Source organism: Mustela nigripes, chromosome 2 (genome assembly GCF_022355385.1).
Source record: "Mustela nigripes isolate SB6536 chromosome 2, MUSNIG.SB6536, whole genome shotgun sequence".
Classification (NCBI taxonomy): Eukaryota; Metazoa; Chordata; class Mammalia; order Carnivora; family Mustelidae; genus Mustela; species Mustela nigripes.
Genome location: NC_081558.1, coordinates 88,674,325 through 88,698,833, shown reverse-complemented (window position 1 = coordinate 88,698,833; position 24,509 = coordinate 88,674,325). Strand labels below are relative to the sequence as shown.

General features: G+C 39.5%; 1 protein-coding gene across 1 annotated transcript in view; it reads left to right on the top strand.

Moving 5' to 3' along the window:
• The window catches only part of CPNE4 (copine 4), a 453,626-nt gene that overhangs the window by 330,714 nt on the left and 98,403 nt on the right, over positions 1–24,509 (top strand). Inside the window, exons 5-7 of the mRNA XM_059387975.1 lie at positions 1,135–1,209; positions 10,260–10,343; positions 13,381–13,470. Coding sequence (XP_059243958.1) covers positions 1,135–1,209; positions 10,260–10,343; positions 13,381–13,470 — 249 coding nt within the window. The remainder of the gene's footprint in view (positions 1–1,134; positions 1,210–10,259; positions 10,344–13,380; positions 13,471–24,509) is intronic.

The following is a 24,509-nucleotide window of genomic DNA, read 5'->3' as shown; positions in this document are numbered from 1 at the left end:
ATGTGGAATTTAAGAAACAAAACTAAGGAAAAGATTTTTAAAAAGTAGAGTGAGAAGCAAACCAAGTATAGACTCTTTACTATAGGAAACAAACTGATGATTAGTCGGGGGTTGGGGGGGTGCTGAAATGGCACATGGAGATTAAGGAGTACAGTTAAACAATGATGAGCCCTGAGTAATGTATAGAGTTGTATTACTATATTGTATACCTGAAACTGATACAATACTGTATGGTATTTCCACTAACTGGAATTTTTTTAAAAAATTCATGAAAAAGTAATTACATGTAGCTAGCAGTCACTGTATTGGACAGTGCAGGTTACAGAACAGTTCTGTCATCACATAATGTTCAGTTGGACAATACTGAAAGTATTTCTAAATAAAACCTTAAAATTTCAAATAAAACTCCAGTATTTAAAACTTTGGCATCTCGTTTTAGAGCCCTTGAGAAAGGTCGTAAAAGTGGTCTGATCATTGCCTAAACAAAAATTTTTTTAAAGTAGAAAAATATACCAGGAAAATCTGAATTGCTTAAGTGGGATGGGGGGGTAAGCGGCAACAAAGCTCCTGAGATCCTTTGAACATTCCATTTTAACTTGAAAGTGACTGATTCTTTTTTTTTTTTTTTTTAAGTTAAGGTCATTTTTAAGGGAAAAATGCAAAAAGATTCCCTGTGGTGTAAGTTTTGACCACTCTCACAAGCACTTACCTGAGTTTATTGCTTGGGTATTTTAAATGATGCATTCCTATCAAGCTATTTGTTTTTTTACTTCCATGTTCAGTCCATACAGATGGTTCAAAGAGTCTTTGAAGACTGTTGGTGCTCTAAAAAGCCATGGATCCAAAGGCTTACTCCCAAAGCACACAAACCCAGAGAAGCTGTGGGATGGTGAACCCCAGTTTGAGATTTGCCTTTGGCCCTTGTTCTTTCCCAGAAGAACAATATGTCATCTTGTCACCTTTCCTCTAAGACATCTTGGAGATTTTGCTCCTCTACATATCCCAGAAAAATTTAATCACCTTCTTCATTTTAAATATTTAAATACTTCTCTTAATCTTGGGTCCTCAGATCAGAAAATGACTTCAAAATCTTCTGGAAAACACTTCAAAATATGTGAAAATCTTTTCCTTTAGGTGATTGCAGAAGAATTATCTGGCAACGATGACTACGTTGAACTTGCATTCAATGCACGGAAATTGGATGACAAGGTAAAGTGTTTGGCATTAACCTTATTGAAGGAAGTAATAAAGCTTGCACACAGAGTTTAATCAGATTTCACCCTGCAGCTGTTTTTTCCCTTTCAATCCACATTATTAAACAGATCAAAGATTTCAGAGAGGTCTCCAAAGTAAGACTTTCCCCAAGTTAAGAACCAGTTGATGAGAAGGGGGAGGGACTATAATTAAAAGAAGACAATTTTATTACACCAAGGCTTCATTTGTTCCCACATGCCCAGGTCAATGTGCACAGGTAAATATAGTTTGACCCTATTTCTAGGAACATTTCATAAGAAAACAGATGACATGAAAGAGAGGAGAAATGACATTTCTGAAGCACCTGTATTTTCCAAGCACAAGATTAAGAGCTTCTCATGCATTATCACATTTAATCATTCTTATAACTCCTATGTAGCAGGCATTATTAACTTTGTTTTGCAGGTGAGGAAACAAATTCAAAGATGAAGTAACTTGTGTAAGGTCACTCCATGTGTTAGTCTGGATAATCCCAGAAACAGGATTAAATATGCAAGGATTTTATTAGAAACATGGGGAGGAAATCTGCAGATTGCAATGCAAGTCTGACCATGAGTAAAGGAGAGAGAGAAAAAAAGGGGTGGGCAGAAGTGTCCTGGAATGTCCAGTCTAAGGAAGCTTAAACAAGGCCATCAGAGAGTCCTAGGGCCAATACTGCCCAGCAGGGAAGTTTCATGTCCCCCGTGCCTGCCTTAATGTCCCCTACACATGCAGGCACTAGCTGGAAGCAGCCTACCGGAAGCCTGGCCTCAGTGCAAGTATGGAAAATAAGAGATGTATTTCAGGGCACAGCAGCTGGGGCCTTTGGTCAGTTATACTCCCTGTAGTGGGAGGTTTCTAAGGCAGTTTTCTTGGCTACCATACCCTGCTAATAAGTGGTTAAAACCGAGGATTCATTTCTAAGTCCATTCCAGGGGAATCTGACTCCCATCTGTGTTCTCTCTCTTATATCTGACAACTTCCACCCGTCACAGGCCATGTCAGTCTTACCTATACAGAAGTTCCTCAGTCTCCACCCATTAAAAAAGGGAAGGAGTGTCCTTTCCAACCTCACCATATATTTACAATTTCCCTCCAACCATATCCTTAAGTCAAAAACATATCACATTAATAAATGTATTCACAAAGAACTCATTTCCTAGAGGACAACTAGAGAATTTGGGATTTGGGGAGGTGGTACCACTTTTTAAATTGCAGACAGGAATTAGGCTGAAAAAGGTAAAACGATGTATCAGGCAGTTCCCTAAAGTTTTAGGCAGCTATTTATCGCCTGACATATCACGTTCATTTTCACCTATGAACAGTACTTATACCATTTCTATGTTCATTAATTAATTTATTTGTTCATTCTTTCTTCATTCATCATTCATTTACCAAACCTTTGTCGCATGCTTGTTATGCATCAGGTGGTGGGGTAAAGACATGCTTTAAACCATTCTCACAGCTGCAACCTGTAATCCATTGCCTAATTAAATGAAATATAAATTTAAACTATAAAAGATACAATGTTATAACCATGATGGGATGTGATAATTGATGTATAACTGCTGTCTGGAGAAGGTTAACTCATCCTGCCTGGGGACATCAGGAAAGACTTTATCCTTACGAATGAGTTTGGATTTTTTGGTGTCCTGAGTAGATTATGTGAAACATTCATGAACATTAGTGTGAGCGAGGTGCTGGGAACTGTGGTGTGCACTGATGTCAGTCGGATGTTAGCTTTTACTCCTCACTTCCTGATGGCTGCTGTGGTTTTTCTCCCCCAGCATCTCTCCAAGTTTTAGAATAACTCAAAAAGCTCCTTTGTATTATCTTTCCTGGTGCCATTATAAGCCATTGGGTCAGTGTGGGGCAGTTTTAAGCTGCTCAGCTAATGGCTTATAATGGCTTCTTTCTACTTAACAGTCTCTTAAGCACTTCTAATCCGCTCTCTAACTGACTTCTGTTACAGTGCAAGAGGACTTGGGGGTTTGTTAGAGGGCCCATTAGCTCTGATGTGTTTGAACAATTTCCCTTCATTCCAATGAGTACTTGCTCAAAAAGCTGAAAAAGCATCATGCAGCACTTAATATGGTTCTAGGTGGCCATTCCCACCTTTGTCTGGGATCATTATCCAAGGACCTTGTCAGTGCTGAGATCCCCACTCCAAAGCTGTAGACTACAGGTCATTCATAATGTGGGCATCTTGCCAAATCTCCTTAGTAATCCAGAGAAGAGCAGGTCCTGTTCAGCACAAAGCAGAGGCCATTTTTCCTCTTTGGACCGAAAGGTGAATTGGTCTCAAGTGAAAAAAGGAAAGAGTAGCATTAAGGAGCAAAATGATACCATGGAGATCACCTCAAACAACCTCTTGAGGAAACTAAGGCTCAGCAAGGTCTGATGATTTACTCAGATACTACTACTGCTGATAATACTTGTTAATACATAGTACTGGTTATCCATTGCTACACAGGAAACCATCTCAACACCTAGTGACTCAACTTACTCTATTACATGTCATGTTTTTGAGGGTCAGAAATGGAAATAAGTTTCAATGGGGCAATTCTTCTGCTTATTATGTTGACAGAAGTCACTCAGTGATACTCAGCTGGGGAGGACCTTGTCTGGAGAGTGCAGTCTAGCTTTGTTCACATTCCTGGCACATGGGATGGCTGAAAGGCTGGGGTCAGCTGGGGTGGTCAACCAGAGTACCTACATAGTGGTCTTGGGTTAGTCCCATTTCCCACACAGTGGCTAGCTTTTCCCAGAGAAAGCAACCCAAAAGAAAAAAGAAGCTGTGTGGCCTCTTCTGACCTAGATTTGGAAGTCATGGAGCATCAATTCTGCTGCATTGTGTTAGTTACATGTTAAGTCATAGGGCCAGCCCAGAGCCAAGGAGAGAGGAGTTAGATTCCACACTTTGATGGGGGAGTGGCAAAGTCATATTCTAGAAAAGCATGTGGACAGTGGACATGGTGGTGGCCATCTTTGGAAAATGCAATTTGCCAGATTTTTTTGTGATAGGTGCAGAATCAGAATAAGATAGTACAATTATTTCATGTCACAGCTGGAAAAATAGTCCCGAGTTTATTAAGGAGGACCCTTTTTAGCTTTGAGCATTCAATGATATTGTAGCTACCTACATGTTAGCAGTTGAACTTATATCTATTAATTGAGAAAATATATCATGACTAAAAGTGACTGAGACAAAGGTCTTAATTTAAATTTTTTTTTTCATTAGTGTCATGAGATTAATTTCTGTATACATTGGAAAACTTTCAGTGTAAATATGTGGGGAAAATACATTATATCCAATTCAGACCATGGTTATAGGACATCAGGATCCCCAGTCACCTTCTTATCATTCTGATAATCTTTAGATATCCAAATATGTCAGGTAGAAAGCCTCTGGACTAATGCAATTGCCTACTTTAACAGATGAGAACACTGAGGTTCAGAGATATGAAATGACTTACCCAAGGATACACACACACACACACACACACACACACACATACACACATAATCAGTGACAGAAGGGGACTTAACCAGGTTGCCTAACCAAAATCTAGATTTTTCTTCAGGGCAAGGGGTTAATGAATACATGTTGAATGGGTCTCTAGATATTGAGGACTTGGTAATGTTCCCATGGATTTCAGGGAAATAGGAAGCCAGGGAGGAAGGAGGTAAAGGTTTGCCCTAGGTAGCAGTCCTCCAAGAGTTGTCCAAGGTCCCAAGACCCTTTCAAGGGACTACATGAGGTCAAAAGTCTTTTCATAATAACACCAAGATATTATTTTCTTTTTTCACTCTCATTTTCTCACATGTGTAAAATGGTTTTCTGAAACTGGCATGATGCCTAATATCACAGCAGATTAAATGCAGAAGCCGATATGAGAATCCTACTGCCTTCTATTAAGCCATTAAGTTATTAAACTGACTTGCAAAAATGTAAAGGAATGTCATTTTTCTGAACACTTTTTTAAATTTGGAAAAGGCAATTGTCTTCCATTAAAATGCTATTTTTATTATGATGTGTACTGGGTTTGTTTTTATATTTTTAAAATGATATAACAAATGTTTTTTTAAATTTCATTTTTAGTTTATAATAGAGTAAATACTGATAGATAAAATCTACATAAACAAAAATTCCCCGTTCTCCTCAATAATGTTTAAGAGCACAAAGGAGTTTTAAGACAAAAGAGTTTGAGAACTACTGTGGTAGGCTATACCGGGGGGGGGGGGCACTTAGTACCTTGAAAACTACAGTGAGAGAGAAATACCCCCTTTCTCTTGATAGAAATAGTCATTTTTAAAGGTAAAAATGTTGTCAGCAGACCAACAGCCTTCCACCTAAGATGGAAATCCAGAGTCCTTGAAATCTTCAAGGACTTCAGTGGCAGGCACAAATAAAATAGATTAGGTTTGCAAGAAATAACTTACTTATCTAATGTTAATGCAATTCACTTAATGGAGAGGTGGACTTTCTAATTCCTAAAAGCACATTTGTTACATTAGCAGCTAGTTGGCAATTAATCTAATAAGTAAGTAGAGATATGACTGTAATCACTTTAGAACATTCAAGCTAACAGAGTATTCTTTGTCCTCTCTTTCCTGAGAAAGTATTCATGTTGGTATGCTGGAGGGATTCTCACACTGCTGGTCACCACATCTGTATAGTAATATTATAAAGTACATTTTTAGTGTTCCCACAATCCTAGATTGATGGGGTGCTGTATAGACAAGCAAATAAGACTCCAAAGCCGAGGTCAGCAAACTTTTTCTATAAATGGCCAGATGGTAAATATTTTAGACTTAGCAGGCCATATAGTCTCTGTCCCAGCTACTCAGCTCTGTCTTTGGAGCATGAAAACAACCATAGGCAATACATAAATGAAGGAGTGTGGCAGTGTTCCAATAAAACTTTATTCACAAAATCAAGCAGTGAGCAGGATTTAGGCCACACACCATATTTTCCAACCCCTGTTCCAAAGCAACATTAAATCCCTACCTGCTAGGCTATGATTTTACTATGTTCAAGTATGCCTGCCTAAAAACTAATCTAACCTGAGTTGATGATAGCAAGTTACAATTAATGAGCATCTGCAGTGTACAAAGTGTCAGGTGTCTAACCTGCATTATCCCCAAAATTCAAAACCATATTCCCAAAGGTAGAAATTATTATTTGCATTTTATAGATGAAGCATTATTAAGTTTAAATAAACAGTTTGCCCCAAGTCACAAGAGTAGGAAGCTACAGGTTTTGGTTTGGACCCCGAATCTTTCAGATAATCTTTTCTTATTCCAGTATTTCATTTTTAAGATCACTGCCATAGAAATGCGCTGCTTCCTTTTCTATTCCAAACCTCAGCTGATTCCTTATTGCCCTCTTGCATGACTAAATTTCCTTTGTTTGATGATACAGCCTCCAATTTATTAAAAATTTCACCGTAGCAGACCTTCAGTAAAATGCCTGTGTCATTAACCTTGCTGGTACTGAGCTGTCCAAAGGGCCATCTTAATGCTGAGAATCAACCAAAAACAGCCAAAAATTCCAGTTTGTGTCACATAGCCATACAATCAGACCAGAGTTGTGTTTTTAAACACAAATTTCTGATGTACATGTAAGATATTTTTGAGCTGCTTATGAATTGTTTTATTTCCAACAATCAGATGCCTTCTTAGTCATAATCATCCCTGATAGCTTTACAAAGCGTCCTCATACATTGTCTCTTCTATTGATAATAATCGTGGCAGCAACACTTTTTGAGTGCTTATCATTGCCAGGTACTAGACTCACCTCCTTTAATTCTTCCACAATGCCAGGAGGCAAAAGGTGACATTCTCTCCAAATGCCAACCAGGAAACTGAGACTTGAAGAAATTAAATATCTTGCCTCAGATCATGCAGATTGCATACAGACTTGGGATTTGAAAGCAGTTCTAAAGGCAGTGTGCCCATATTAGATTTTCAGTTACTTGAGGGCAGAGTTCGTATCTGATCTTCCCTTCTTATGTCCTCCTGACAACATCTCTGTGCTAAGCCTAACTAGTATTTAAAATGAATATAAAATAAAATAGAAGAAGCCCTGCAACATACTACCAGGAGGGAAAAAAAGTATTAAAGTGTGTGTAAAGTATGATTACAAATATATTTTTAAAAGAAAGAAAAGAAAATTATGTCTCGATTCTAGAAAAGTATCTACCAGAATGATATTGATAGTTGTGGAATTATGGGTAAGAATATGGGCTATTTTTTTTCCCCTTCTCTTTTTCTATATATTCTATTTTTAAGTAAAAATAATAACAAAAGTTCAAAATTATCAATGAAAGGAAAAAGAAAAATAATGATAGATTCCTCCAATGTGGTCAGCAATTTTAAGTGCAATTCACCAACATGTTCCCTGAGGGAGCAATCATCTATTTAAGGAAACAAAGCCTGATGCACCTGGGGAGGAGTCCAAGGGCATCTAGGAGTTAGCTAATGCGGCTCACATCTTTTAACAAAGGGAGCGAAAAGGGGGGGGGGGTTCCAATTTTTTTTTATTTTTTTTTATAAACATGTATTTTTATCCCCAGTAGTACAGGTCTGTGAATCAGCACTCACCCAAGCACATACCCTCCCCAATGTCCATAACCCCACCCCACCCTGGGGTTCCAATTTTTTAAAACAAGTGTTGAAGCAGAAATAAGGGGGGTGGGGTGTGTATGCCTTGAGTAAATGTGTTAGAGATAGGAATCCTCTAGCAGTAGGTCTGGGAAGGAAAAGGGCCTTTTTGGTGGATGGACAAGGTTTGCAGGACAGACTTATTGATAAAAGCAGTCACTGTGGGTTTTTGACAAGATGAAGTCTGTGGTAATTTGGTACCTTCAAAAATAAGAGTGAAAAGATGTATTCCAGACTCTGGGTGTTGTGGCTCGTGGTGTATAGCTCTGGGTAGGGTGGGAGGAACACAGAGGGGGATAGATAGATCTACCTCCCATCTTTTTTCTTTCTAAGGTGCCTTATGAAATTTCTAGGCTGATATTCTTTTTTTATGTATATAATATATTATTTTTAAGTAATCTTTACACCCAAGAGTCACATGCTCTGCTGACTAAGCCAGTCAGGCACCCCTGGCTGATATTCTTTACTCTATATAGAGGGCCAGTTTTATTTTTTTCTGCTCAAAATCCATCATTGGTTGCCAGCTGCTTCCCAAGGCATGTGCAAAGCCTTTGGTTAAGCATATTAGGGCCTTCATATCATGGAGCTGACTTTGCCAGAACAGTCTCAAACCCCTCCCCTACACATCCTTAGGTTGCAGTGGAATTAACCTGCCTCAGGTGCCCCTCTCTTTACTCTTTCACACAGTCTGTTTCCTGCCTAGAAATACCCTCCTCACAACCATATTTTCCAGTGCAAATCCATCTCTCTCTCTTGTCTGTTGTTCATTCATTCATTCACTCATTCATTCTTAGCCGTGGGTTATATTTGTGTACTTGTCTTACCACCAAACCAGATGGTACCTTTGGAGGGTTGAGACCAAATTTTATCCTTCCTTATATAGTAACATCAAGCACAAGACTGTTATGATCAGCATATTTCCTAAGAGTATTTTGTTGAGCTGAAGACTAGGATGACTATGGACTTCATTTTGCTCAGCTGCAGGCTAGAATTCGGGGGGGGGGGGCGGGGAATCACCTGATGAAATACATAATAAGAGTGTGGTGACTAAGGCTGACATTCAGATAGCCTCCTATTCTATACCAGGTACTCCTGTCATTGTTTCATTTAGAAATGTACCCCTTCATACACTCAGTACACACTATGTACCACTAAAGCCTAGACCTTATGGAAGATGAGGAAATGGTAGAGATATAAAAGGAAATCAGATATAATTCCTCCTTTCTGAGAGTTTATAATCCATTGGAATAAAAAAGAAGTTTAAAGAAAGATATGGTTATGATTATTTCCAGTAATGAAGTACCTGTTTGTTTTACATTATTCTTCCACTTAAATTGGCTAGAAACGCTGGGTAAGGTACAAGAGACATCTGTTTAGGGGTCCTAAGGCAGTCAAGTTTTGAGCGGCCAAAATAGGAGAGAAATCCACTGAAGTGATTCAGACATTCTATCCAGATTTTCCACTCAGGGAAATTCCTCAAGGCTGATTCATAGAACACCATGTAGAGAGGCTAAGAAGCCTAGCAGAAAATAGTTACCAAGAAATAAACCGAGAAGAGGCCTTTGTCATCTCATGCGCCTAGAGAAACAAAACTGAAGTTCAGGGATACCGAGAGAGCTATTGTTCAAGATTCATGAACCAGAAAAACAGTCTCAGTGTCTTTTCCTCCTGAGGCAATCACTAATTAGCAAATAGCAGCACAAAGAGAAACTGAACAAAAAACCTGGGCCAAGAGATTAGGGAGATAAACAAAGCCTTTGAGAGTCTCACAAAAATAAAGGTTGAGAGCATGTCAAGGAACAACAGCCCTTAGGAACACAAGGCCTTTCAGTTAGAGCCCTGTAAAGACAATATTCAAAGAATAGATGAATCAAAAACATATCGTGACTTTAGAGATTTTTGGAGAAACCAATCTTGAAATAGCTCAATCTTAATCAAATTTAGGTAACTGCCCCCTTTCTAATGGCTTGTCAGAAGCTAAAGACTCATCTGAAGTGTTTATAATCTTTCTTATACAGTGTCTGGTATACCAAGGGGAAGAACCAAGAAACAAAATAAAAACAGATCCACAGGTGACCCAGATATTGCCATCATCAGACAGAGCCTTTAACAATAACTATAATTAATATTTTAAGACAACAGATACGTTGCTTTTCAAACAAGATTATTGGAATTGATCTTTGCAGAATACTTTAGACTTTACTTAACCAAGAATGTACTTCTCAAAGAACTTGAATTTCAGATGCAGCTCATTCTAGCCAAGAACAAAGCGGGGAAGGTCAAATTCAGTGGCATTTGATTCAAGGCAAGATCAAATATGTATAGGTGGGGAATAACTGATTTTTGTTTATCTATTTTAGGATTTCTTCAGTAAATCTGACCCATTTCTGGAAATATTTCGTATGAATGATGATGCAACCCAGCAGCTTGTACATCGAACTGAGGTGAGAAGAGTCATCTTCAGCTATGCCATCTCATCTCCTAAGATAATAAATTGACCTGTTTCTAGAAGCCCCTTAACATTTCTTGATGTCTGTAGCTATGCACTCAGACCTGAAGTCTTCGCTGTCTTTAAGAGGACTCTCTGCCTCATGTAGCTTTTTTAATTCTCTATTTAGATATTAGAAGACCCTTTCTCACCCCAATTTTCCATTGTTGACCTTCAATACAGACAGTCAGCAATTTATTAATAATAAGAATATGAATGTTAACTAACATTTAATGAGCGTGATTAGGCACCAAGCATTGTGCTAAGTGATTTATATGCATTATTTTATTTACTTCTTGCAATAATTCCTTGACATGTTTATTATTACTCCCATTTTATAGTTGATTAACTGAATCTTTGGGAACTCAAATGACTTTCTAAGTTCTCATAGTTAGCAGGGGGTAGAGCAGAGGTTTGAACGGAGTTTGTTTGTCCTGAGCTTCACTATAATTTGGGAAGCCGATCTGCCTCCCCAGTAAAAGTTTGTACACTAGGCTGATATCAGGCCTATCCAATGAACAGCTGACCTGTCTCAGCTGCCACCTGATCTAGCTGCATCTCTTTCTCGAGCCCCTTCCTTTTTTTCCCTGGTGCTCCAAACTTTATCCCTTATTACCCCCCCCACCACCCAGTACCACACACCCATTCAACAACCAACCCCAATCTCCACTTTCTATTTTATTTACAAGTTAGTCAAAGAGAGTCCATGAGAAGTACATTGGTAAAGAGATGTGGGGTGATTGTGATGAATGACAGAGCTGAGAGAAGACTGTTGTGTCTACACACATACACACACAATGGTGGAGTAAAGAAAGAAGAAACCATCATGATTTTCATAGGGTAATAGTGGGGGTGCCATGTTCTCACTACCTCACATTAGAAATCCACTTCCATTTTCCTGAAGTAATAGAGTTTCAAGTAGCGTTAGGGGAACTTTGTGTGTCATATTTAAGGTAAACAAGAATTAAATAGTCTTGAATGGGCAACATCTGTGGATATCATCTGGTAGGTAGTTGGCATTTAATAAAATGTATTAATAAAAGAATGGATAATGAATGGAGTTGAGTATAGGTAGTATGTCTACTGTATGTTATAGTACAATGTGATTATCTGGAATTCAATCCCTGGGGAGTAGATTGAGGTGCAGTAGTTTCTCTGAGTGGCACCTAATTGCTACCACCAAACAGAGTTTTTTTCACACATACAGATTCCTTTGGTGAGACAGACTTCTTCCAGGAAAAGTAAATAAACTTTGGTGAGAATTAGAAGTGGTGTGTCCATTCGTGCTTTTGCTCCAGTCAGTGAGTGAGGACTTTAATGTGCAGACAGAAAGGAGATGGAGGTTGAATTATTAGATTTCTCTCATAAGATCCCTCTCTCCTCTGTTCCCGACAGTAGTCCTTTTCTCATTATTGGTATTGGTAAATTCTCCTATTCCCAAGAATCTCTAGAACTCCTCCCATACCTCATTGCTGAGGGGCTTCTGAAGTCTCACAAGAAATGTGATTGTAAGGTTTACCAATGAGTCAGCAACATGACATCGATTTTTTTCCTCTTTCTTATTTAACAGATATGAAATAAATACTAGACACTACCATTCTCTTGGGGGAAGTACACACACACACACACACACACACACGGATTCTAATTTCATAGGAAATTTCTAGTTGAAACTTTGATCTGCGATTGAGTTTTTCAAAACTGTTGCAATGAAATATCATCACTTCTTAGTGTTTTTATACAAAGGAGAGAACTTTAAATTAACCCAAACACTTTTATCTAACTTTTCTTCTCACTATCACTTTGATCATCCCCAGGGTATCAGAGTACAAGACAAAGCCCCACAGGAACATTATTTTTGTACTTTAATGCATTAAAAGAAATTTAATAATGAGTCCATGATACAATAAATAATTCATAGGTATATTAAGGAATCCAGTAGAAGAGAAAATCACTTATAAAATAATTATGTTATTTGGATAGAGAATTAATTTTTTTATAATGCTAAGACTTCTGCTAACTAAAAATTTCATAGGAAGAAAAATCGATATAACAGAATTCTATTTGACTTCATTTGTGTGTACCCTAGAGCAGTAGTTCTCGAATTCCATGCATCAGAATCATAAAGGGGCCCACCTCCAAACTTTGTGTTAGTAGGTCTGGATGCAATCTAAAAATAACTTTTGACAAGTTCCTAGGTGACCCTGATTCTCCTGCTGTTCTAAGGACCACACTTTGGAACCCCTTTCCTGAAGCACACAGTACAATCCTAGGCACAGAGCAAGTACATTAGTACTTCAATACATTCTAAGCCCAGCTGACTTATTTGAATCATATTGAAGACAGACTAAGATGACTTGTTTGGATTCTTGGGAAGGGTTAATTAGTAAGCTGCTTCCGAAAGGATTCCACTATTACAGACTTAGTTTGTGACACTGAAGATCTGAAGATCTATGCTATTATATCTTCCTAGGATAGCTGGTATAAGTATGCTCCTGGGATTTTTCTTTTAGAAACTTCTCCTCTGACTTGCAATCTGCTCTGAGTCAAGGTCACGAGTTATCAAAACCACTCAGTTTTTTAACAGTAGAAATGATCTGCTAACACTCTCTACACCAACCAATAGTCTTTACTTACACTGTCATAGGAATGACAGTCCTATAGAACTGGAGATCCAGAGGCAGGCCTGCCTCCTCAATCCTAGCTCCAATTGATGTGGAAGGGGTCATCCCCAGCATCCACATGCTGGACTGTATTACTGTCATTATTTATGACACAAAGTCCAGGCCAGTGACTACAGGAGTTCTGCCCATAATGACCCACTTCATGGGAACCCTTAAAAGGTTTTCTACTCCCAGTTTTCATTAAGACATCTATTCCAGGCAATTGTCCTTTTCATAAGCACCACAATGCTTTTTTTTATGTTGAAATGTGAAAATGTCAAGCATTTCCTCCCCAACTCATCCCTCCACTCCCTCTCTTTCTTTCCTCAGGTTGTTATGAATAACTTAAGCCCAGCCTGGAAATCATTCAAAGTATCAGTCAATTCTCTATGCAGTGGAGATCCAGACCGCCGGCTGAAGGTCAGAAATCTGTCTGAGAAATGCAATTATTTATGTATTTAACTGTCCTCTTTCTCTTCATGTGAATGTTGACAAACCCAACATTTTCTGTATCACTTACTCAAATCTCTTAGTACCTTGATGAAAGATGCAGGGACTATTTCTTCTGCAGGAGACACTGGAGCTCAGGAGATAGTCCAAGATAAATCCTGATTGTGTTCTGTAAAGAGGCAAATTCCATGGCTTCCCAGAGACAAACTGTGGCAATAAGTTCATGGTGCAGTTGCGAGGTATTAAAAATACAAACACTGCTGTATCAATTATCTGCTGTTCCATGACAGACAATCCAAAATTTGGTAGCTTAAAACAATAACCATGTATTTGGCCTATGAGCCTATGCAAGAGCAAGTTGAGTTAATCTAGGGGGTTCTTCTCTTGGTCTTGCTTGGACTCCTGTGTACTTACAAGGTGACTCTCCTTCTGGGGTTGACTGGCTATCATCTACAAGAACTGGGTATTTGAGCCACGTATCTTTCCTCATCCAGAAGGCTAGCTTGGAGACTTATACACAGTGAACTTAGAGTTATTAAAGAGCAAGAACAGAAGCTGCAAACAAAGTCTCTTAAGGTCTAGTCACGAAACTCCTATGAGGTCATTTCCTCCATATTCTATCGGCCAGAGCACGTCATACGGTTATCCCAGATTCAAGGAGTGAGGAAATAGACTGCCTCTTGGTGAGAAGAGCTGCGAAGTATGATGGCCAATTTTTTCAATCGACCACAAATGCTTTTGAGAATCATGGGAATATATACGTTGAAAGAAAAGACGCATTGTGAGGATGGCCAAAGGAAAACAAGAAGTAGAATGCCAGGAGCAGATTCCAGGAAGCATTTTTTACAGTTCGAGTTCTGACCCTCCTTCTGCTTTGGGAGTCCGGAAGCTCCATCTTATCCATGCCCCAGAGTTGATTCTACCAATTCAGGCTAAGTAAATTCAGTAGAGACCTAGAGACTGGTACCTATAAACTGAAAGGCCAATCAATTCATGTTCAGTGAGAAATATGCCCATTGGGCAACCTCAGCATTCACATCAGCTTAATCAGGGCCCTTTCTCTATGTGGGCCAGCTGTAGGAAAGACAGCTATCAGAAGGCAACTGTAATAGTCCAAGAGCAGAGCCACCCTTGCTGGATAACAGGGATGGTGAATGACTTCAGACTCTGAAACCTGGGGCCTCTACCTCCACTATGGGAAGATAGGTCCATGAGGCAGACTAACCATTCACGTTGCTCTTTTAGGGCACCCAATCCCCTGGAAGCTGTTAGATGGGCATTGCCAATGTTTGTCTTTGTAACTTTACATTGCTTTCACCCTTTTGGTCCCACAAACCTTCTTCAGATAGAATTCTTTTGATTTGACAGTGTTGTTAGGTTAGAATGCTGTCCAGTCCGTTAGTCCTGGCTTCTTTAATGTAACCTTGTGTGTCTTTGCTTCATAATGTTCTGTGTGGGCTCTGTACTTGAACTCTCAGCAGACACACTTGTCTCCATGCTCTCAAGGAATAGCTCAGAGTTGTCCCAAATACCTTGTCTCTTATAAGGGCTAAGATATTTCAAGCCTCACTTGCCATTGGGACTGTCTTTCACGTCAAAGTCAGGGCTCCTGGCTGTCTGGGACTTCATGTGTCAGCTCATATGCAGAATGCCAAGAGCTTCAGCTTCAGGCCTAGGGTGGTGATTGTTGCCTGTATTCTGAGCAGCCCCCATTTCATTCCCAGCAGGATAACTGGCAGAAATCAAATAATATGTCCGTTAGCCATAGATCAACATTGTCATAGGGAACTATTAATCAAATAAAAGGAGAGGGTTGTCTGTAATGATGTAAATTAAAATGCAGAAAAGGAACCCTTTATGGCCTTGTGAGTGTTCTGTATTCTGGTGTCTTTAGAAGAACAAATGAAAATAAAAGAGATAGATGATGGGTGATAGATGAGAAGGAAAGATGTAGGGGGTTGGAGAGGGAGAGAGAGTAAGGGAAGAGAGAAGGATCAGGGCTTCTCAGTAGCTGCACTGTTGGCCTTTGGATTTTGTTGTGGAGGCTTGTCCTATGCATTCTATGATGTTTAGCAGCATCCCTGGCTACTAAACACCAGCAAGACTCCACCCCCATCAGTCTTACAGCCAAAAGTCTGTTCAGACATTGCTAAGTGTTTCCTGGAGGACAAAATGACTCCCGATTGAGAACCAATGGCTTCAAACTTAGCATGCATCAAAATCACGTAGAAAACTTGATGAAATGCAGACTGCTGAAACCTTTCCTCATAATTTCTGATACAGGAGGTCTGCAGTAGGCCTGAGACTTTTACATCCTAAAAAGTTCCTGGGATGATGCTGCTACTGTTTTCAGCCCACACTTTAAGTAAGGACCCTGATGTAGACATTTGCTTCTCTCTCTCTCTTTCTTTTTTTTTTTTTTTTTAAGACTTATTTAAAGTCTTTGAGACTTTACTGTTTTTGAGAGAGAGAAAGACAGAGGGAGAGCATGAGTGAGAGGGGCAGAGAGAAGGGGAGAGAGAATCTCTAGCAGACTCTGTACTGAGCATGGACCCTGACTTAGGGCTTGATCTCGTGACCCTGAGATCATGACCTGAACTGAAACTAAGAGTTGGACACTCAACCAACTGTGCCACCCGGGTGCCCTGACATTTGCTTCTTCATGACCACTTTCCCATAGTCTAGTGTCTCTAACAGCATTTTGCATCACCCAGTCTCCCCTTTACCACCACTTTTCTGCCCAGCATTCATACCTATCTGTACTATCCCAGGCTTCTTGGCTTTGCTACACCTTTCTGCCCAGGATGTCTTCTTCAGTCTGCTTTTCTCAAAACATGCTACTTCCCTTTGGGTCTCTTAAATATCCCTCCACTTCCAGAAAACATTCCTCTTTCTCTTCTATGAGATGCCTTCCAGCCTTCTCTACCTACCCCGTTAAAATACCTCTCAAACTGTGGGATGCCTGGGTGGTTCAGTCAGTTAAGTGTCTGCCTTCAGCTCAGGTCATGATCCCAGAGTCCTGGGATTAAGTCCTAAATCAGGCTCCCCGCTTCTCCTGTCCCCTCCCTGTGCCCCCCACTTATCCTCATGTGCGTGCTCTCTCTCTCTCTCTCTGACAAATAAAAAAAATCTTAAAATAAAATATCTCGCAACTTGCTTTGAAAATTTCTGTTTACATCTCTGTCTCCTCAGTGGCTGACTTGTTCTTTCCAGTTTGCTCCTTTAGGATGAGGACCATGTTTTTGTTCACTGTGTGTACAGGTGTCGAGCACAGTGCTTGGCACAGAGGAGATACCCAGTGCCTTTTTGCAGAGTGAAGGGATAGAGGAGAGAGGGATGTACTGAGAGGTCAGCAGGCGTGTCTAACCTTACTGGGGGTAGGGGTTGGGTTGAGGTGGAGAATTGCCCTCACCAGTATTTGATATACTGGCTTACTCGGTCACAAAACCTATATTGCACTCACTTGCTCCCAGTTTCCAAATGCAGCTTTTCTGAAAGGCGGGAGAGACTTCCTGTATTGCCCTTTATTTGTATTCATTATTTTGTCACAAAGGCCATTGTGAAATTCTCATGATGCTGTCCCTAGCCAGCTTGCCCCAAAATAAAATGGTACCATATTGGCAGGCAGCATTTCCGTCCATATGGGTGTCATTTTTCTTACCACCAAAAAAATTAGAAAGTAAATTAAAAATTTTTTAGTTTTTAAAGCACTCTGTTGGGTTAGATTTTAAATCTCAGCAAAATTTTAAACAATTAGGTCTTTGTCTCAAATGAGGCTTGTTATCTTTGATTCTCATTTATTCAGGACCTACATGAACACCGGGTTCAAATAACCAGCTTTTTATTTTGCTTTTTATTTATTTTTTGCTTTTTATTTATTCTGTACTGCTCCTTTGTATAAAAAATAAAAGCATTCAAAGAAGCCTTTTCAGAAACCAATGCTTTAACTTATTATGGAAATGTTCAAACACACCTAAAAGTAGAAAGATGATATGGTAATTCCCCACGGCCAGCACACAACTTCAACAATTACTGTCTCGTGGCCAGTTTTCCTTCACACATACCCCTAATACCGAATTTCCCTTTCCTCTCCCCACTGGATTGCTTTGAAGCAAATCCCAGACTAGGGCAAAACACATCCTTTAAGAACAGTGCCAAGGCCCAGCAGACTCTCAGGAGTCCATGAAGTTGTTTTCATTTCTTTTAAGATTAGAAAGGAAAAAATGAACTTGTAAGATTGAGAAAAATGTTTTAATTTTTTCTCACCTCAGAAAGCACTGACATTTTTAAGATTCTGAAAATTTACCATGGTGGGAGGGGGCCCATGAAGGCAAAAATGCCAAGGGCCAATGAAGGTCATGGTGTGGCCCTGTTCCCGATATCATTTCACCCCAAAATGCTTCAGTATGTGTCTCTAAAGAGCAAGGAATCATTCTATAAGTATAACCATAAGACCATTATATAATATCTAATTATGCTATATGTCTAAGAATATTAACTAAGCCTCCTTAATATCATCAAATATTCTGCCACTGTTCATGTTTGACTGATGGCCTGCCTCATTTATTTAAAAAAAAAAAAAAAAAGTTGCCTTTTTTTTTTTTTTTTCCGAATTGAGGTCTAAATAAAGTCCAAGTGTTGCATAGACCAAAATAACTCTGAAGTCTCCTTTAACCCGTTAGTTCCTTCTTCCCCCCGCCCCCTTGCAATTTACTTTTTAAGAAACCATACTGGTTTATCCTATGACATTTCTCATATTCTGTGTTCCCTATAACGGAGTAGTTGGGCTTAATCCGATTTGGGATCTGTTTTCTAGCAAGAATGCTTTATAAGTGATGCGTCTTTCTGAGGGTGTGAACAGTCATTGAAGAACACTGCCTACATTCTTTAGTTTGTTGAGGCTTCCAAAATGGTAACTTTCCAATTCTAGCATTGCTTCTTTAACTATTGTTTAATGTTTTCTGTAAAGAAAAACTTTTCCTTTAATAACGATTTCATTTCCTGAGGAATGATTCATATGGGAAAGACAGGAAAAATGCTTTATCTTTCCCTCTTTTCAAACCACTTGTCAGAATAACAAACTATTTTTCTTGTATCCTCCATAGGTGACTAGTGAAGTCCCCAGTATTATTATGAATTTGAGGGCACCTGGGTGGCTCAGTTGGTTAAGTGCATGTTTTCAGCTTAGAGTCATGGGATCAAGCCCCATGATGGGCTTGATGGTCCCAGAGTCATGGGATCAAGCCCCATGATGGGCTCCCTGCTCATCAGGGAGTGTGCTTCTCCCTCTCCACCACTGCTCATGCTCTTTCTCTTTCTCATACTCTCTCTCTCTCTCAAATAAATACAATCTTTTTTTTAAAAAAGAATTTATAGATTTTTTAATATATCTGAGAGTTTCTATTTCAGTTACTAGTATTCCTTTGATATCTTGAATTGCTGCACGCTTAACCAATGAAAACTGCTTTAAGTTAACTCTTGAGTTCTTTTGACATGAACTTAATAGTATGTAATAGTTTCCTTGCTTCCTGGTACACACTTTAAAATTCATGAATTTTGAACTTTTCAAACTCTTTTGAAATAGTTTTTCTCCATAGCCAAACCTCTACCCCATAGAACTTTTATTTTGGTTGTTCAATTTTTCTTTCAGTTTCTAGAATTTTTTTTTTTACAAATTTAATTTTGCTCTATAACTCGGTAAAATGTTTACATGATCCTAAAGTTAAAACTACAGAATAAGTATATTCAGAAAAATGTGGCTTCCTTTCCTGTCTCTATACCACTTTTTACCAACTTCTCTTACCGATAATCATTTTGTAGTACACTTTAATACTTGGCAGAGCTAGCTAGATCTTCCCACTTCTGTATTTCTTGTCTTTTTAAAGGTTTTCCTGGACATTTTGCTTGTTTTTGTTTATTTATTTGTTTGTTTGTTTTTCCTGTCCATTTAGCTTTACAAAGAACTAGTACCAAGGGAAAAAATGTGATGGTATTTTTATTTATATTGTAAAGGAAACCTCTTCAATATTGAACCTTCCTATCCTAGAATATGGCATGTCTTCTCATTTGTTCAGGTCTCCTTTAATGTCTGTAGGGGTGATTAATGTTTTTCTTTTACAGGTTTCTAACATTTATATTTTAATTTATGCCTAGTTTTTGTTTCTTTAACTCTTATAAATGGAATCTTCCATTATGCCTTCTAACTACCATTTGTCAATATAAGGTTTATTGAATTTTGTTTGTTTTCTTTTTTAAAAAAGATTTTATTTATTTATTTGAGAGTGAGAGAGCATAAGCAAGGGGAGGGACAGAGGGAGAGGGAGAGGGAGAAGCAGGCTCCCCACTGAGCAGGGAGCCCAATGCCAGACTCCAATCCAGGACCCTAGGATCAAAACCTGAGCCAAAGGTAGATGCTTACCCGATTGAGCCACCCAGGTCCTCTGAATTTTGTTTCTTTTCTTAAACTGTGCTTTTATTAAGTTCTATTCCATGAAATGTGATACTAATCACATTATTAATATCTAGTATATATTCTTCAGAAGGCAATGTCAGTATTTAGAATAGATTCTACCAAACAGGGCTCTTAGAGAAGAGGGTGAGAAGGCACTATCAGCAGGCATGAGCCCCCATGTGACACCCCCAAAGTTGGATTTCTGGCCAATCAGAGAGGTGCTCTACTGAAATAGGATCCTAGATCCCAGTAGTCCTGGAATCTTCATTTTAGCAACTTTCCTAAATGATGTTGGTGCAAGCCATTTGCCAAGCACACGCTGAGAAACACTGTCTTCCCACTGATTCTCCAAACCTAAGTGACTTGCTGGTACTTCTCTTAGGTCGGTCAGTATTTCTATCACAAAGCTAAGTGTATATGTATGTATGCGTTCTGCTCTTCTTTCTGAATGAAATCCTTACCATTTGTCCTGTGGTTACAGAGAACTAATAGTATCTCTTCCTTCTCAAGTATGACCAGGCCATCTTGAATTGAAATTGTATTTTCACCACAAATTCATTGTCTTTGCTTTGGACTCTCTGAGCCAGACTGACTCAAGTGCCAAATGGACTTGACTGAGTCCAGGCGTCTGCTTTTGGAGTTTGCCTTGGACCTTCCCCATTTATTCCCAACACCATGTGACTCCTAACTCCTGGATTCTTAAGTGCCTCTTATTTTTCTTCAGATCCTTTGGGCTTAGTTGCCCAACTTGTCTTTCTGCTTCATCCTGTTTTTCTCTAACAAACCTTCTGACTCTTACTGCTTGAAAAGAAAATAACAAAACAAAACAAAACAAAACAAAAATCTGAGTTCTAACCCCCAGATCTCAGGCCTTGACAGTGACCCCAATTCAGCCCTATAATTCCCTGAAGCCCAAAGATTTGATTATAAGGTACCCCATAGATTACACCAACATTTTCTGATTCTTGGTATAAAACACGAGAAGGTGGGGACACCTGGGTGGTTCAGTGGGTTAAAGCCTGTGCCTTCGGCTCAGGTCATGATCCCAGGGTCCTGGGATCGAGCCCCACATGGGGCTCTCTGCTCAGCAGGGAGCCTGCTTCCTCCTCTCTCCCTCTGCCTGCCTCTCTGCCTACTTGTGATCTGTCTGTCAAATAAATAAATTTAAAAAAAAAATCTTTAAAAAAAAATAAACACAAGAAGGTGGATTTAAGGGGTCCGTCAGTAACTCTATTTGGCATTGTTGGAAACCTCTGCAATAAAGACAATTTCAGGCAGTTGAGAGCAAGTTCACTTCCCTCTCTATCTCCCTTACAACTAAAAGGGGGGGAAAGAGCTTGAATGATCCATGGACCTGTTATGTTCTCTTGAGATGTGTTAAAATTTAAGTGCTTTTTTTTATGGCCTTCTGGGCTCAAGGGTTTTGTCTGGACTCAAGGGCTTCTGGGTTTGTGCCTATGGATGGTTCACTCAGCCTAAATGTCCCACAATTACCAGAGGATTGCAGACTCATCTAGGTGTCTCTATATTGGATCAGCCATGGCACAGGAATTCTTAACTCCACTTAAGTAAATGGCATCCCGGACCCAGCAGGCTGCTTCTACTGAGATCTGTAATCAATACTGCAGCATAGGAAAGCAATAACCAGCTTAAACAGTGTGAAATCATGCAGGAATAAAAGGGGCTTCTAAATGAGAGAAAAGCTACATACTCTCTCAACTTTAATAATTCTTTCATTTGTCATTAATATCCCCCCTTTTTTAACAGACTGGGAATTCAAGACTATGTTTGAGCATTGCTTAAGTAGTGCAGCCTCATTTAAACCCAGGTCTCTCTTGCTCTGTGGTCTTTGCTCTTTGCTACAGAAAGAGAGCTAACATTTACTGAGCATTCACCAGCCACCTGGTACGACACTGGACACTTTGCTTAGATTATCTTATTCAACCCTATACTTACCCTAGGTGGAATGATACTAAGAACGCCCATGAAGTAGAAGTTTATTTCTAGCTCTCATAACAGTCAAAGAGAAATCTTCCTAATCAGTGTTGTCTCTTCTTCATACAGTAATTTGAAAACCCAGTGGCTTCTATCTTGTAGTTCATCCATACCTTAAGGCCTCATTGCTATTTGAGTTTAGCACACAGAAGAGAAAAGATGTGGAGAGGGCTACCTCCAGAAGTTTTAGCAGAAAAGAGCATTTGGCGTTGCTTGCCTATATTCTAGTGACTAGAACTTAGTCATATGACCACCCTGAACTGCAAGGGAGGCTATGAAATGTGATCTCATTGGGGCCTAGAACAGAAAACAATTATTTGGTGCCCAACTAGCTGGCTCTTCCACTGGAAGATATTGTTACTGTCCCCATTTTGCAGATGAGAAAACTGAGGCTTGGAAAGATGAAATGACTTGCTTAAATTCACAGAACTTACATGCAACATAGGCAGGATCAAGTCCATCTAACTTTAGAAACTATACTCTGTAGCAGCACTGCCCAGTAAATCTTCCTGATAATAGAAATATTCCTTATTCGTGCTGTCTAAAAAAGTAACTGCTACCCACATACAGCCAGAGCAATTCTCTCCAACCTCTCTTCTCCCTTTTCCTTTGGGCCTTCTTTCTATTTTGTTCCTTCATGTTAGGATCCCAGCCCTCCCCCTCCCCCCGCTTTTTTTTCCAATTAACACCATCCATGGAGAAAATTCTACCTCTTCATGTGTCAGGCTTCTGCTGTGAATGGGAGTCCTCCTCTGCCCAGGCTTTAATGATTCCAAAGCAGAAGGAATGGGTCTCCTACAAACGGGGTCAACAGTAGGCTCTTCCATGCTGAGATAATTTTTCTTCAGGGAGAATCAGGTCTGATTTCCTTAATATCTGGGAAGAGACCACACCTTGCGAAAACAAGTATTATGGGTTTGGGGTTTGTCTGTTTGTTTGTTTGTTTGTTTTAAACCAGGAAACAATACAATCTGGTCTTAAATTTTTTTTTAAAGAATCTTGGGAGTTAGTGTTTAATGGATATAGAGTTTCAGTGGGAAGATGGAGAAGTGCTGGAGACAGACAGTGGTGATGGTTGCACAACAGTCTGGGTGTACTTAATACCACAGAGCTCTATACTTAAAATGATTAACATGGTAGATTTTATGTTACATATCTTTTATCACAATAAAAACAAGTTATTACCTAAAGAACCTTCTTCCTGTTACCATCACTTCAAACTTCCCCTTTTGAAACAACTACTAGATATTATTGCACTAGGAATGCTTGACATCTGCCTATACTGGGCATACTTAACCTGATGATGGCTCTTGTCTCAGCAATCTGGGATGAGGGTATGACAGCTTCTAAGAGCTCTCTCACCCCCAGATCCCTCTGTCTCAGAAACTCTTCTAAGGCAGAAGGGATGGTCCTTCCTTTCACCACCGTTATGAACAAAAAACATAAAAGAGGTGACGTAACCTGGTCAGACTATTTTGTTGGGACATTTGTCCCAACAATTGCTCCGTCATTGACTAACTCCAAATATGCTTTTGAAGAAATCACCTTTGGAAGACACTTTGACATTCTGAACTAAGAGCACCAAATAAATCAGTGCCCTGGTGAGATCGTTTAAAGTGAGAGGGAGCCCTATTGTCATCCAAAGTGGACAGTTCTCTCTTACAGAGAACTTCCATCTCAATAAGTCACAGTTGCTGTGATGGGAAGAAGTTTCTCCGCATTATTTAACCCATCTATGTCCACTTCTGTACTAAAACTTAAGATAGCTAGCCAGCTACTGGAAGGATGCTTGAATAAAACTAGGAAGCTAGACAAAGTTCCTGAATGATGAAGCAGAAGGAATATTCTAAGCAGAAAGTTTGAGAATCCCTTGATGCAACTTTGTGGCATAATTCAAACTGGTGGGATCCATGTTCTGTCCAAATGACGCTCTGTGCTAGTGACCCAGACATTCATTTCTGCTAGTTTATTCTTGGTTGCTGCATGTATTCACTTGTTTACTTATTTGTTTATTAATGTGAACCACGTCATCATTCATTACACCACTTGGTTAAAATTGAAGCTGAAAAACTTGCCTTAAGAGCTCAATTTTTATTTTTGCACTTTTGGAAATATTTTTTTAAAACTACCCTTGTCGATAGGAAGGCTTCCACAAACTGAGTTGACATCCCAAGAGGCTATTGCACTGAGTCAGTTTCTGTGGGACATTCAGCTACTCTGCCACATTTTAAATATTAAACAAGAAATTTTTTTTAAAGTATTGCAATCTGCAGCCATCCTGGGCATTTCTCTCCAGTAAGTCTTTTCAATAGAATTACTAAACAAAACAGTAAGAGTGCTAGTCCTTAGGAAGGATAGCTTTTATAAAGAGAGAGCCCTTGGGCGCCTGGGTGGCTCAGTGGGTTGGTCCGCTGCCTTCGGCTCGGGTCATGATCTCAGGGTCCTGGGATCGAGTCCCGCATCGGGCTCTCTGCGCAGTGGGGAGCCTGCTTCCCTCTCTCTCTCTCTCTCTGCCTGCCTCTCCGACTACTTGTGATTTCTCTCTGTCAAATGAATAAATAAA